The following is a 15,429-nucleotide window of genomic DNA, read 5'->3' as shown; positions in this document are numbered from 1 at the left end:
CAGGTGACTTATCCACCTTCAAACCTATCAGTTTCCTAAGCACCTTCTCCCTTGTAATAGCAATTGCATTGAACTTCTGCTCTTTGATACATTCAAACAACTGCCACACTGCTAGTGTCTTACAAATGGAAGATGGGTGCAAAATACTAAGTTAGTTCGTCCACCATTTCCATGTCCTCATTACTATCTCTGCAGCATCATTTTCCAGCAGTCCACTATTCTCTCTCACCTCTCTTTTACCCTTTGTATAACTGAAAATACTTTAGTTATCCTCTATAGTATTATTGGCTAGCTTACTATCATATTTTGCCTTTTCCCTCCTTCTTGCCTTTTATTTGCATTTTGTTGCTTTTTAAATGTTTCCCAATCTTATAACTTCCCATGAATTTTTGCTCCATTGTATGCCCTCTCTTTTGATGCTATGTTGGTTTTGACTTCCATTGTCAACCACAGATGCATCATCTTGCCTTTTGAATACTTCTTCTTCTTTGGGATGTGTCTATCCACGCCTTCCAAATTGCTACCTGAAACTCCAGCCATCGCTGCTCTGTCACCAACCATGCTAGTGCCCATTTCCAGTTAACTCTGGCCAGCTCCTCTCTCATAGCTCCATAATTCCATTTACTCCACTGTAATAATGATTCATCTGACTTTAGCTTGGCCTTCTCATATTGCAAGGTGGTCTATCATATTATGATTAATGTCTCCTAAGGGTTCTTTTACCTTAAGCTCCCTAATCAAACCCAGTTCATTGTGCAGCATCCAATCCATAGTGGGCTCAATCGCAAGCTGCTCCAAAAAGTCTTGGAGGTATACTACAAATTCTCTCTCTTGGGATCTGGCACCAACCTGACTTTTCCTATCTACTTGCATATTGAAAACCCCGTGAATATCATGACATGCCTTTTCTATATCCCAGTTGTAATTTGTAGACCACATTCAAGCTATTGTTCAGAGGCCTCTATATAACTACCATCAGGGTCTTTTAACCCTTGCAGTTTCTTATCTCTGCCCACAAGGATTCTACATCTTCTGATCCTATGTCACCTCTTTCTAAGGATTTGATTTCATTTTTTACCAACAGAGCCACCCCGCCACATCTTTCTACCTGCCTGTCACTTCGATGGATGCAGTGTGTATCCTTGGATATTAAGCTCCCATCTTCTTTCAGCCATGACTCCGTGATGCCCACAACATGATACCCACTAATGTCTAACTGCACTACAAGATTGTCTACCTTTTCTCATATACAGTGTGCATTCAAATATAACACTTCTAATTCTGTATTGTCCCCATACTACACTACAAACCATCACACTAATTCCAATTTTGCCCCATCATCTACCTGTCCTTCCTCATAGTCTCACTGCACACTGCAACTAGTTGTATACCCCTGCCCCATTCTCAGCCCTATCACTCTGGTTCCCATCTCCTTGCCAATTTAGTTTAAACCCTCCCCGACAGCACAAGCAAGCCTGCCTGCAAGGATATTGGGCCCAATTGGGTTCAGGTGTAATCTTTCCCAGAAAAGATCCCAATGATCCAGAAATTTGAAGTCCTGCCCTGCAATAGTTCTTCAGCCATACTTTGATCTTCCAAATCATCCTATTCTTACACTCACTGCCGCAAGGCACAGACAGCAATCCAAAGATTACTACCCCGGAGCTCCTACTTTTCATCTTTCTACGTAGCTACCTAAGTTTTCTCTTCAGGACCTCCACCCTTTTCCTACCTATGTCATTAGGGCCAATATTTGTCAAGACTTCTGACTGCTCACCCTCCCCCTTCAAAATGCCAGGGACCTGATCCGAAACATCATGTCCACTGAATCTCGTATATACTCTTCTAACCTTATTACAACTACAGTCGATTTCTCCCCCCCTCCTGAGCCACAGTGCAAGCGACTTGCTTGCCGTAGCTCCCCCCAGTAGGCTGTTCACCCGTAGTGATAAACTTATTACTGAGGGGAACGACCCCAGGGATACTCTGCATTGGCTCCCCGTTTCCTGTCCCACAACTGACAACTGCAACTTAAGGGTGACTTCTTCACTGTAGCTCCTATCTCTCTCTCTCTCCTCCTCAGTTTCCCGTATGAGCCGAAGGTCAATGAGCTGCAGCTTGGTGCACCGGCTGGAAATGTGGTTATCCAGTCGGCTAACCACGTCTCACACAAGGAATACAACACAGGCCCTGGAGTATTCTCACTGATGAAGAATGCAGAAGAAACTTATTTTGCCCAAGCCTGTTCTATCCTGAGTCTGTTGAGCTAAAACCTCCCCATTCTAACACTGGTGCACTCCAACAATGGCCATTCTTCTTTTCCCTACCTTATTTTTATTTTCCCTTGCTAATGAATCATGATTTGACTGTACTGCTGGAAAAAGCCAAAAGCCTGTGAACACTCCTTTTAAATCTCTCGTCCTGACCTGGGTGAAACCTCCTCTCTCGATTCATTTTGGGTCACTGGAAAATCTATTTATTTACACTGGAAAGTAAACTCTAATGGCTGAATAAGAGTCTTGGATAAACTGGACACCCTAACTTCATTACAATATGGTAATGTGCACAAAATCACATAAAAAAAGATTGATTGTCAGCAATGACTCAGAAACCTCTCACACCTGACCTAAAATGGGTATCCTCATGTTAATTAAAGTTTGCAGTTCCTTAAGACAGATTGAGTTTCAAATCTGTGTGTAAGAAGAGGATATATTTGCTGCCATATCAGTGGTAACATCAAATCATCTTCCTTGCCACCATCTAAGCCAATATACAGTGGAATCCAGTTTGGCATTGATAAACACACAGTCAGCCCTTCCTCGGCTCAAATAGCCAGAAATCACCAGCTTCAAGTTCCTCAAGGGGTCCCACACGAGCAATAGCAGCTCTCCACCAGCTTCAAGTTCCTCAAGGGGTCCCACACGAGCAATAGCAGCTCTCCACCAGCTTGGCCCAGGTCATCAGCGGATCACCTTGCAGGACAGCTGCTTTATTTGGAAAGTAACCGTGGATTAACGTATAGCGGGAAGGGAGAGAAATGAACGAAGTTTATTATTGTATTGGGGATGTTTTATCAACCTTATTACATTTGGCATTTAATTTATGATTATACTGTATTTCCATTTCAGTCCCCAGGCCTTCCTTGTCAATGTAATAGCTTGCTAGATAGCTTCAATGCTCTTTAATGCAAGATTAAGTAAATCGCAATATGCAGAACACAATGTTAATGCAGCAGGATTTAGGTATGCATTCAGGATTGGCAAAGAACAGGTCAACCACATCACCATTCTTGATCGAGATGATGCTGTGAATTGTATCTACTGCAGTTTCCTGAACTTACCCTTAATTTTCCTAATTAGAAGAGAACTGTTTTTGTGATAAAATGAAAGCCTCTAAATAACTCCATCATACCTAATCTTAGAGCTGTCCCAATACGGAAACCTCTGCTTCAGCAGAAGTATTGTGACTCAGTGATCTGTGTTGGTGCTGTGCCTTTGTTTATCCCTCAATTACATGTAAGTAGGAATAGGCCATTTGGCCCTTTGAAGCTTCTACCATTCAGTAAGGCCTTGCCTGATCCATGATCTAACGCTATCGGTTGATGGATATTCAACACCTCCAAGGTGCATGATATGATAGTTCACAATGAACCTTGGAGATGAAGTCAAACGTGGACAGTCATTGCTGACTCTGCAATAACACTAGCTAAAGTCAACCATGTCATGGAGGCAGGAAGACTAAATCAGATAAGGATGATGGATTTGCTTACTGCAAAAACCAAAAAGATTTTTATAACCAATCAGAAGTTTCTTAGTTACCATTGGTAATAGTAGCATTTTCTCATATTTTATATTTAAATTTAAATTCCTCAACAATTGTGAGGGGAGCTCAGTGTAGCACATGGTCCATTAAAGTTAAACTTTAGGGCGCAGTTCTTGTATTCCAGATGTAATTTAATATGGTCACACAACAATCAAAAATGAATTGACATCCTGGTCAGTACTGGCATTTCCCATCCACCTAGTAGCATTATGCCTACAGTGTAAGGTTTGAGTTTAATAATTAATATGAATAGCCTAGATCAAACAAATTGAGTGAAATGACAACAGTATTGTGAAAATCATTAAGCACAACAAGACCGTGAGGTTTAAATTCACTCCACCCTCTCTATCCCAGAAACTTTTTATTTTATTTTTTATTATTAGGATATAGCACAGTGTAGACCCTTCTGATCCTTCAAGTCATACTGCCCAGTAACCCCTGATTTAACCCTAGCCTAATCATGGAACAATTTACAAGGACCAATTAACCTACCATCTGGTACATCTTTGAACTGTGGGTGGAAGCCGGAACACCCAGACGAAACCCACGCAGTCACAGGGAGAACGTACAAACTCCTTACATACAACAGGGGCTATTGAACCTGGGTCACTGGTACTGTAAAGCATTGAGCTAACCACTAGGCTCCCTTGCCGCCCCATCCATAAACATTCCAGTGGATTGTGTGAGTTCATTAGCAAATCCATATCTTTAAAAATTATCTGTAAACACCCTGGATTGCCAAAGTCATTTTTAGTTTAAGCTGCTCAATTTCAGGCTGTGTTAGTGTTGTTGCCAGCAGTCTACAATAAGAACCAAAAAATTCCAGGGAGCTCCTCCGAATCCACTCCAGTATTTTATGTCAGAGATTAAGAGGAGATCTTCTCCCTTTTTTTGTGTAAAAAAATCAATTGCTTCCACCTGTCTAGGAGTGAACTCGTGGCAGCAGCTTGGAGAAAATTCAGGGGCTTGCTGTTCTTCCCAGTGACCCATCCTAGTGGATTCTGCAAGTTTATTTTGGGATTGGTCCTGATGTGGTCAATGTGTAAGCAATCAATGGGAGGAGCACAGCATGGCAAAAAGGCCTACATATGTGCAGGCATGATCACACACTCACAGTTGCGCATCTATTATTGGACACGTAGTTTCATAATTTAGTGGTTATTTTAATAGAGATAGATGTGACAGCCTTTGTGGGTTATGGGTCTTTCAAGATATGCACTGAACATAGATAAACATAGGTTTACCTGCTGGGGTATAAGTCAGGTAAATGTTCAAGGACTAATACTTGAAATAAGTTAACGTTTGTCATAATGTAAAAGAATGATTGCACCATACTGTGAACAAGTGCAGTGGCTTCTCATCAAGACAATGAGGAAACATAATTTTTGTTGTACGTTATTTGCAACTCCCTCTCTCTTGCTCTCTCCCTCCCTCCTCCCTCTCTCTCTCCTCTCTCTCTCACTCACTCTCTGTCTCCTCTCTCTCTCTCTCTCTCTCTCTCTCTCTCTCTCTCTCTCTCTCTCTCTCTCTCTCTCACTCACTGAAGACCTGCATCATGTGGTGAAGGCAGCCCAGCGAGTTGTCAGGATGGAGCTCCCAGGACTGGACACCATCTATTCCAGCAGACTCAGGAGGAAAGCAATCAGCATAACCAGAGACACCACACACCCCCAGGCCACTCCCTGTTTGACCCGCTTCTGTCCATCAAAAGGTTTAGGACACTAAAAACCAGAACAAGTAGACTGAGGAACAGCTTCTACCCCAGAGCTGTGGCCTCCATCACACCACTCCCACAGAACAATGACTGAAACTGTGAGAACACACAAGGACTCAAATACTTGCACTAGTGGCACTTTGTGCATTACTGTGATATTCTGGTGCTGCTGTAACTTATTTTCTGCTACTTATCTATTTAATACTGTTTTTCTATTACTGTCTTGTTTTTATCTACTGCTTTATTTAATTGCCTGAGAGGAAGCCAAACAGAGTTTCATTGTATCTATGTAGAAAAATGAGAGGGGATCTGATTGAAACATATAAGATTATTAAGGGATTGGACACGCTGGAGGCAGGAAGCATGTTCCTGCGGATGGGTGAGTCCAGAACTAGAGGCCACAGTTTAAGAATAAGAGGTAGGCCATTTAGAATAGAGATGCGGAAAAACTTTTTCACCCAGAGAGTGGTGGATATGTGGAATGCTCTGCCCCAGGAGGCAGTGGAGGCTAAGTCTCTGGATGCTTTCAAGAGAGAATTAAATAGAGCTCTTATAGATAGTGGGGTCAAGGGATATGGGGAGAGGGCAGGAACGGCGTACTGATTGTGTATGATCAGCCATGATCACAGTGAATGGCGGTGCTGGCTAGAAGGGCCGAATGGCCTACTCCTGAACCTACTGTCTATTGTCTATTGTCATGTATAATGACAATAAAGATAATTTATTCATTCATTCATTCACTCACATACAATCTTTTCTGTTATTAACTACCTATGTTAACTTTCAAACACTTACTGTCAAGATATGGACACGAAGTCTATATCATTTTAAAGGAGAGTTGTAATAGATAATTGCATATATAATTTTCATTGGTATGTTTTTTAAAACTGTCATTTCACCAACAATTCTCTGTTGATGCCCATCACCTCACTCTGGTAAGAAGCTGCCAACCTGTTTAGTGGTAGATATATAGTAAATAAAAGTAGCAGATTCTTTTTTAAGTTATTTATGTAAAATACACTTCATTAGTTTAAATAATCAGCTTATCTCAGTGAGCGAATGAAAGCAAAAGATGCTGTGATAGAATCGTTCAGTGAAGTGAAGAAGTGTCTGACTCTGCATGCTATATATTCAAAGGGAGTCTGTTGAAATGTAAAGTTGTGCTCCCGCTTCATTACCATTATCAAATCATCCACAATTTCTCAGTCTAAGCTAGAAAATAGATGTTGTCAATGGTGAGTGGATTAAAATGTACCTGAGGTCTGCAACATGTGCCTGATAACAGAATTCCCAAGAAAAATATTGAATTAGAAAAGTTCAGAAATTAGTTTAATCAGCTTTTAAGGGAAATGCCATTGTTACAAGTGATAAATAGACCTGATGGACAATGGGGTACAGAGTTAACTATTCCCCTCCTGAGAAACACGAACTGTTACTGTTACTATGCTGACCATGAGAAAGAGAGATGGTAAAACAAGTAAGAACATCGGCGACAGATAAGAGAGAGGGGGAAATTGCTGATTAACCGTATTGTGACTCCTTTTTGAATTGTTTACTGTATCGCTGCAAGGACAATAGTTTGCTCATAAACATTCCTCAGTGGACTGAAGAAGTGGCCTTATTTGATGGACACAGTCATTCAGGAGTAATGGATAGCTGAGTCCCCATGAGTAGGGATAAGAGAGAGGTCTGGAGAGACACCCTCCAGACACGCCAGTGGACACTGATTGAGTGTTGGAACCCACAAGAAAGGTGGGGGCTTCGGTGACTGAACCAGGAGGTCGGTCATTAAGGCTATCAGTGTTAACGCAAGGCCAGTGGGGACTTGTGTGTGTGTGTGTGTGTCCACTCATGCCAGAGTGACGAGTCCACCACAGGAGAACGGTCTAGCAGAAGGACGGAGAGGTCATAACTGAATGACCACACCGATACGACGGATTACGAAAGCAAAGGAAGGTTTGTCTGACTGTAGCTGTTACATCTCGCTCGCTCTCTCTCTCCCTCCAACGATTGCAATACAACAACTATATCTACATCAGCACTCATGAACTGAACTGAACTTTATACTTTTCTATGACAATTTATTTACCCCTAGACATCAATAGAGCTTGTTTATTATTGATTATTATTATTCCTACACTTTTAGGTTTATTACTGCTAACTTGTTTTATATGTATATTTGCATTATTGATATGGTTTTGCTTATTTTTACTAATAAACACCTTTAGTATAGTACCACCAGACTCCAACGAATTCTTCTTTCTCTGCTGGTTAGACACCCAGTTACGGGGTATGTAACACCATCAAGCAACATCGTAAAGCAAGAAAAAAAGATGCTCATAGTAACTTACTTGTCATGGCTCAGGATTATTTGTGAAGCACAATATTTGATGGAAAGTTACATCTTTAATTAAAATCATTGCACTTTGATATACTGTATTGTCATAGAATTTTACAATAAGCAACTTCCTACTGTTTTTTTTCCAGAGTGTGCTGGCTGTGGGGATGAGATCAGACACGGACAGTCTCTGCTGGCCCTAGAGAAGCAGTGGCATGTGAGCTGCTTCAAATGTCAGTCCTGTGGCGTTGTCTTGACAGGAGAATATATCAGCAAGTATGTATGATTCTTCAGGGTATATGTTGGAAAGAGTAATCCATACTCTCTATCTAACTAAATGCATCCATCTAAATCAGATGAGCTGATTTCTACTCTATAATTAATTTACTTAATGGCCAAACTTCAATTTACCGTTAGATTATTAGGAGAAAGGCAGTATTTCTTTGGATTTCTTCCTCCCCACTTGAATTTTCTGACTCACAATCAGTTCATAAAAAGTCACTTTCCTGCAATATCTCGTCCATGTGCAAGTATATACAAAAGACTGTTTTTCAATTTGCTCTGTAATCTCAGCATAGAAACCATAGTCCAAAATCAAAGGAATATTGATGATATGTACATAAAAGTTTGGGGGTTGAGTTTTTTAAAAATTAACTCACCTATTCTTAGGACTAAAACATCCAAACATCTCAGAATTTGCACTCTCCTTGTGGAAAACGTTGACAGTACTATTTCAAAGTGATGGATACTGTATATGGGAGACTGAGAATATGGAACTATGTTCTGCCATTCCTTGCAGCATCTATAGGAAGAAGGACTGTCGACGTTTCGGGCCGAGACCCTTCGTCAGGACTAACTGAAAGGAAAGATACTAAGAGATTTGAAAGTAAGAGGGGGAGGGGGAAATGCGAAATGATAGGAAAAGACCAGAGGGGGTGGGGTGAAGCTGAGAGCTGGAAAGGTGATTGGCGAAAGGGATACAGAGCTGGAGAAGGGAAAGGATCATGGGACCAGAGGCCTAGAGAGAAAGAAAGGGGGAGGGGAGCACCAGAGTGAGATGGAGAACAGGCAGAGTGATGGGCAGAGAGAGAAAAAAAGGGGAGGGGAAAAAAATTAAGTCAGGGATGGGCTAAGAAGGGGATGAGGGGCATTAACGGAAGTTTCTCTGTCCACCAGAGAAAGCAGGATCTCCCAGTGGCCACACAATTTAGTTCCACATCCCATTCCCATTCTGATATGTCTATCCATGGCCTCCTCTACTGTCAAGATGAAGCCACACTCAGGTTGGAGGAACAACATCTTATATATCGGCTGGGTAGCCTCCAACCTGATGGCATGAACATTGACTTCTCAAACTTCTGTTAATGCACCTCCTCCCCTTAGGCCATCCATGATTTATTTATTTTTCCCCCTCCCCTTTTTTTCTCTCTCTGCCCATCACTCTGCCTGGTCTCCATCTCCCTCTGGTGCTCCCCCCCCCCCTTTCTTTCTCCCTAGGCCTCCGGTTCCATGATCCTTTCCCTTCTCCAGCTCTGTATCCCTTTTGCCAATCACCTTTCCAGCTCTTAGCTTCACCCCACCCCCTCCGGTCTTCTCCTATCATTTCACATTTCCCCCTTCCCCCTTCCCCCCCCCCCCACTTTCAAATATCTCACTATCTTTCCTTTCAGTTAGTCCTGATGAAGGGTCTCGGCCCGAAACATCAACAGTGCTTCTTCCGACAGATGCTACCTGGCCTGCCACGTCCCACCAGCATTTTGTGTGTGTTGCTTCAATTTCCAGCAGCTGCAGATTTCCTCGTGTTCTGCTATTCCTTAGTGCTTTCTGTACCAGTCTTAGCATTATTTAGAAATTAGCTGTCCTTTTTATTCACTTCATTATATTAGGTAGAATTCTCTGATGAAGTGATAAGTAATATCCCAAACTGTGAGATCACATCTAAATGCTTCTTACATTGGTGATAAGGGAAATTCAACAGCCAGTATACACATGAGGTCCTACAAAGAGGGAGATGATACACAGCCAATGATTCTGCTTCAGTGATGGTGGCTCATAAAAAGTAAACTTTGTTGTGAGATCTTCTGAGCACACCTGCACTCTTAGGAGCAGTGATGGTAGTTACAGATCCTTAAACCTGCCACAATACTCAGTAAGAATATAGCCAAAGTTCTACATCAGCCCCACTTTCCTACCTTACCTTCCTGCCTCACGGTACTCAAGATCTTTCAAAATCCGTGTGCATTATGACCAGCTACTGATACAGCCTCGTGGGGTTAACAATTTCTAAATTTCACAGGCTGCTGAACGATTAAATTTCTCCCCATCATAAGTCCTAAAACTTGATTTCTTAGCTTGACACAGTGCACTTACCACCAACATGAACTAATGCAACTTGTATATGGAACCATCAACAGCTCCATGGAGCAAGTAAGTTGAAACCTTTGTTTTGCAGATGTTAAGTGTAAAGTTCATTCTGCTATATACGGCAGTTCACTAACTGTAGTTGGGGTGACCGTGGTTCCAGAGTTGAACAGCTTTTCCTATTGACATTCCGATTAGCTTCACTCCAACAGAGCTGAGGGGAGGAGGTAGGGTGTAGCACTGCAGTGATAAAAATTGAGTGGAGTATTGAGGTGATAATGTAGTCCTGTTTGACAGCAATCTTCAAAACGTCAAAGTAAATGTTTTGTCAAGGTATGTATATGTCACCTTTTACTACCTGGAGGTTATTTTTGCTTGCAGGCAATTACAGGAAAATAAAGAAATACAATAGAATTTATGATAATCCATAGCAACACACACAAAATGCTGGAGAAACTCAGCAGGTCAGGCAGCATCTATGGAAATGAATACACTGTCGATGTTTTGGGCCAAGACCCTTCTTCAGCACTGAAAAGGAAGGGGGAAGATGCCAGAATAAAAAAGTGGTGGAGGGGAGAGGAGGGAAGACTAGCTGGAAGGTGATAGGTGAAGCCAAGTGATTGGGAAAGGTAAAAGGGCTGGAGAAGAGGGAATCTGGTCAGAAAGGAGAGTGAACCATGAGAGAAAGGGGTATTGGGAGTTGATGATAGGCAGGTGGGAGAAGAGGTAAGAGGTGAGAGTGGGGAACAGTAAAAGAGGGAAGGGAGGAGTGAAAAAATTGCAGGAATGAGAAATTGATGTTCATGTCATCAGGTTAGAAACTACCTAGATGAAATGTGAGCTATTGCTGCTTCACGCTAAGAGTGGCTTCATCATGACGAAAGAGGAGGCCAAGAACAAGAATGGCAAAAGGAAATAAAATGGTTAGCCACTGGGAAATTCCGCTTTTGGTGGATGGAGCAGAGGTGTTGGACAAAGTGTTCCTCCAATTCACAATGGGTCTCACCAAAGTAGAGGAGACCCTATGGGATTACTGGAAACAATAAACAACCCCATCAGATTCACAGGTGAAGTATTGCCTCACCTGGAAGGACTCTTTGGGGCCCTAAAATAGAGTTAAGGAAGGATATGAATGGCAGGTGCCGCGTGAAAGATTACTGGGGAGGAATGAATAGACAAGAGAGTCAGGGTGGGAGCAATTCCTGCAGAAAGCAGAGACTGGGGATGTAGATAAAGATGTGTTTAATTGTAGGATTCCATTGAAGATGGTAGAAGTTGCAGAGGCTGATGTGTTGGGTGTGGAGGCTCATAATGTGGCAGATGAGTTCAAGAGGAATCTTATCCCTGTTAAGGCGACAGGAAGATGGGGTGAGCCCAGAGGTCTGGAAAATGGAGAAGATACAGGTGAGAGCAGCATTTATGATGGAGGAAGGGAAACCCCAATCTTTGAAGAAGGAGGACATCCCTGATGTCTTGAAAGGGAACAAATGCGGCAGAGACAAACAAATTAAGAAAAGGGAACAACATTTTTACAGGAGACAGGGTGGGAAGAGGTATAGTCAAGATATCGGTGGGAATAGGTAGGTTTATAAAAAATATCAGTAGGCAGTGTGTCTCCGGAGATGAAGACAGAGAGATTGGAAAAGAGGAGAGAATTGTCAGAAATGGACCAACAACATGCTGGAAGTTGGAGGCAAAGTTGATGAAATTGACGAGCTCAGCTGGTGTGCATGAAGAAGCCCTACAAGTCATTAATGAGCACAGGAAGAGTTGGGGGCATTACCAAGGAAGGCTTAGAACATGGACAGTTCTGTGTAGCTAGCAAAAGGCAGGCATAGATGGGGCCCATGCGGGTGCCCATGATTACCCCTTGAGCATTGAGAAAGTGGGAGGACATGAAGGAGAAATTGTTAAGTGTGAGGACCAGCTATACCAGTGTGGTGAACTATGTGCCTGTCGGGACACGCCCCTGCTGACTGCTCCTGTGGCTCCTCCCACAGGCCCCTGTATAAAGGAGACCTGCGGCCTGAAGATCGGCCTCAGTCTCCAGGACCTTGTATGATAGACACTCACTCCTGGTTCCTTCTTCCAGTCAATAAAAGCCGATATCTCGCCTACGTCTCAGTGTGAGTTATTGATGGTGCATCAACCAGAAGGAGGAGGATGGTGGTGGAGGTGTACTGGCTGATAAGCTATGCATAAATAAAGACTGACAAGCAATTACTGTGCAAAAGAAGGCAAATGGTGCAAATAATAATAAAAAAAATAATTCTGAGAACAAGAGTTGTAGACTCCATGAGAGTGATCTGCACAGAGATTGAGTTGGGAGGAGAATTCAGCACAATGACAGAAAATGCTCTCCCACGTCTCATTTACCCACCTTGATTTTGAATGGAAGCAAACTTGCATCCTTTACATTCAGTCTCTTACCTACACTATAAAAAGGGTTGTAATTAGATGACCAATCTGGCATTTCATCAGACTGCCATCTTGAATATGATCCATTTACATGAATATTCTTCATGTTAATGATCCTTAATTTTAGTCAACTTAATTTACTTTTCCTAATGTCATGAGGTTTAATTATGTATAACAATCTTGCGCCTGCTACCTAATTACCTAATTACCTGCTACCTAATTACCTAGTTTCTGGAAATCCAAATATGATTCAAATCCATTCAAATCCAAATTGGATTCTGGAAATCCAATACACCCTCTGGTATCTCCTTATATACCTCATTCCCACAAAAAAAAACTCCAATATGTTTGACCAACAAAATTCCTTTGCTACTGTGTCTCTTCACCACCCACATTCCCTCCCAACCCCAGCTCCCCATTCCTATCTGTTCTCCTCCCTTTACCGGTTCCATGTTCCATCTTGTTTTTCTCTCAGATTCCATCATTTGCAGCCACCTATCACCTCCCAGTCTCTGTTGCTATTTCCACTGTCCATTCTTCATCTGCCTATCATCCTTTCACAGATGCTGTCTGGGCTGCTACATTTATCCAGCAGGGTGTTCTTTGTTCCAGATTCCAGCATTTTCAGTTTCTTGTGTCTCCTGTAATCTCTTTGATTGCACTTACTATCTCTTGTCTATATTGTGGACTTTTACTTCCCCAATAGTACACATTCTTCACAAGGGGCTCTAGCATGTCAGATAATTGCCCATGTTTATATTCTGTCACTATGTCAGTAAGCTACAAATGGTGCTGCTAGTTCGGGAGTACTAACTTGTTGTGGGTCCATAATAGGTGTTCCTGTCTCAGTAGGAAAGGCTTTAGTCATAATTTACTGATTTGGTGATTTTTACCCCGATAAAACTGGGAGCTTGCAAGAATTTATTTTTTAATCTTAAAATTTTTTAAGAAGAATCTTCAACTATCAATAATTTGTCAGAAATGTAAGGTTATCTCTATTAGATGCAACTTCCCTATTGGATACTAGAGAGTTCTCCTTACACCTTACAGAACAACCCAACAGTAAAAACGACAGAGAACATGGCATGTTCCCTCATTTAAGTCTTTAATAAATATCTACTCAAACATGGTTACTCAGTAATAAAATCAAACTTGAAAAATATTAGGGAGATGGGGATATATGTAATACTTTATTGAGTTGCTTTTTCCCTCTGCCCAGCTCTGATTCACCTAAAAGCCCTCTGCAAAGATGCAGAAAGTTTCTGACATTTGAAGTCCAACCCTGAATCTTACTAGCATAAAAAAAAAACAAGCAGAAGCCCTCACGACTTCTTGACATGAAGGAAAGCAAATGTTGGATTTTAGGAATGTTTTATTATTCACCAGCCAGCCATTTTACTTCATGCATTATTGGTAAAGTTAAAGTTACAAAACAGGAAAGAGCAGTGCAAGCAACAATAAGTGAAATCAATAATGGCTACAGAAAAAAAAACTGTTTTCAATTTTGCTACAGATAATAACCAGAACAAATTTTCTCTGAGATTAATTTTGTGAAACGTAACAAGGTTTAGTCTCCTCCACTCCAAGGAAAATAAATCCGGCCTCTCTAGTGTCCTGTCATAAATGAAACATTGTCCCAGGCATCTCAGTCCTTTGGTGAATCTCCTCTGCATCCTCTCCAGTACAATTGTGTGCAAAGATGAAGATCTGAACTACACTCTGTATTCCATTTGTAGCCTTACTAATGTTTTATAAACTCAACCATAACCTCTCTAAATCGTGCAGCAAATTTACTTGTGAACAGGTCTATTTTCTTATTGCAACAGGAGCGCAGGAACTGCTTAATCTGTCACAATTTTGAAAATGGTAACACATTTCAATTTTTAATGCTGATTTTCTAACTGTAGAACCAAATATATAGGGTCATGAAATCACTTAATAATTCTATAAATTCTAATAATTTGAAATGGAGCTTCAGTACCTCGTACTTTTGATGAAAATTATAAGGGCTGAAAAATGTATGATCATTAGCTCAGTTTAAATGGCTCACTATTGATTTTCTTTCTCTTTCTAAGGGATGGTGTTCCTTATTGTGAAACAGATTACCATTCTCGTTTTGGCATCAAGTGTGAGAGTTGTGATAGATATATCAGTGGAAGAGTACTGGAGGTAAGTTTTCTATAACAAGAATAGACAGCTTTTTAATGGACAAGATGAAAATTATGTTGCTGTTAGATTTCTATTCAGGTCTCCAGGGTTCATTTCCGTAATTGGAGAACATAGAACACTATAGCACAGTGCAGGCCCATTGGCCCATAATGAACTGCCAACCTTTTAATATAATTTAACATGAATCTAACCCTTCCCTCCAACATAGCCCTCCATTTTTCAGTGTTTGTGCATTTTGTTTTCTCCAAACACCAGTAAACAGGTTTTCAAGTATCTATGCTTACAGCTCTGGAGCCTTATCCAGTTGCATTAACAAAGTACTCACACTGACTAAATTCCTCTAGTCTACCTGTAATTCTTTGAGCTAGATCTTTCCCTAACAGGATCGATCAATCTGCACAGCCAGTCACAAAGATTGGCAGATTCTCATAATTCCTAATGAGAAACTGCAAGTGCCATCTGACACAGGCTTTTCCGAGCCTTCATATTCAGCATGTTTCTTGCTGAAGGCACTTTGCTAAATCTCGAGCAGTCAGCAGCCGTATTGGTGTACATATTGATATACTGGTCAATACGATCTCCTGCAGTTTCAAATCAATGCATTTCC

The 15,429-nt window shown here is 41.4% G+C and overlaps 1 protein-coding gene across 3 annotated transcripts in view; it reads left to right on the top strand.

Annotated features, from left to right (window-relative positions):
* Positions 1 to 15,429, top strand: part of ablim3 (actin binding LIM protein family, member 3) — a 305,340-nt gene that overhangs the window by 177,863 nt on the left and 112,048 nt on the right. For all 3 annotated transcript variants that reach the window (XM_059990185.1, XM_059990183.1, XM_059990184.1), the window contains exons 5-6: positions 8,024 to 8,150; positions 14,729 to 14,822. In XM_059990185.1, coding sequence (XP_059846168.1) covers positions 8,024 to 8,150; positions 14,729 to 14,822 — 221 coding nt within the window. The remainder of the gene's footprint in view (positions 1 to 8,023; positions 8,151 to 14,728; positions 14,823 to 15,429) is intronic.

Source organism: Hypanus sabinus, chromosome 15, assembly GCF_030144855.1.
Source record: "Hypanus sabinus isolate sHypSab1 chromosome 15, sHypSab1.hap1, whole genome shotgun sequence".
In the NCBI taxonomy this organism is placed as follows: Eukaryota; Metazoa; Chordata; class Chondrichthyes; order Myliobatiformes; family Dasyatidae; genus Hypanus; species Hypanus sabinus.
This window is presented reverse-complemented; position numbering and strand designations above follow the sequence as displayed.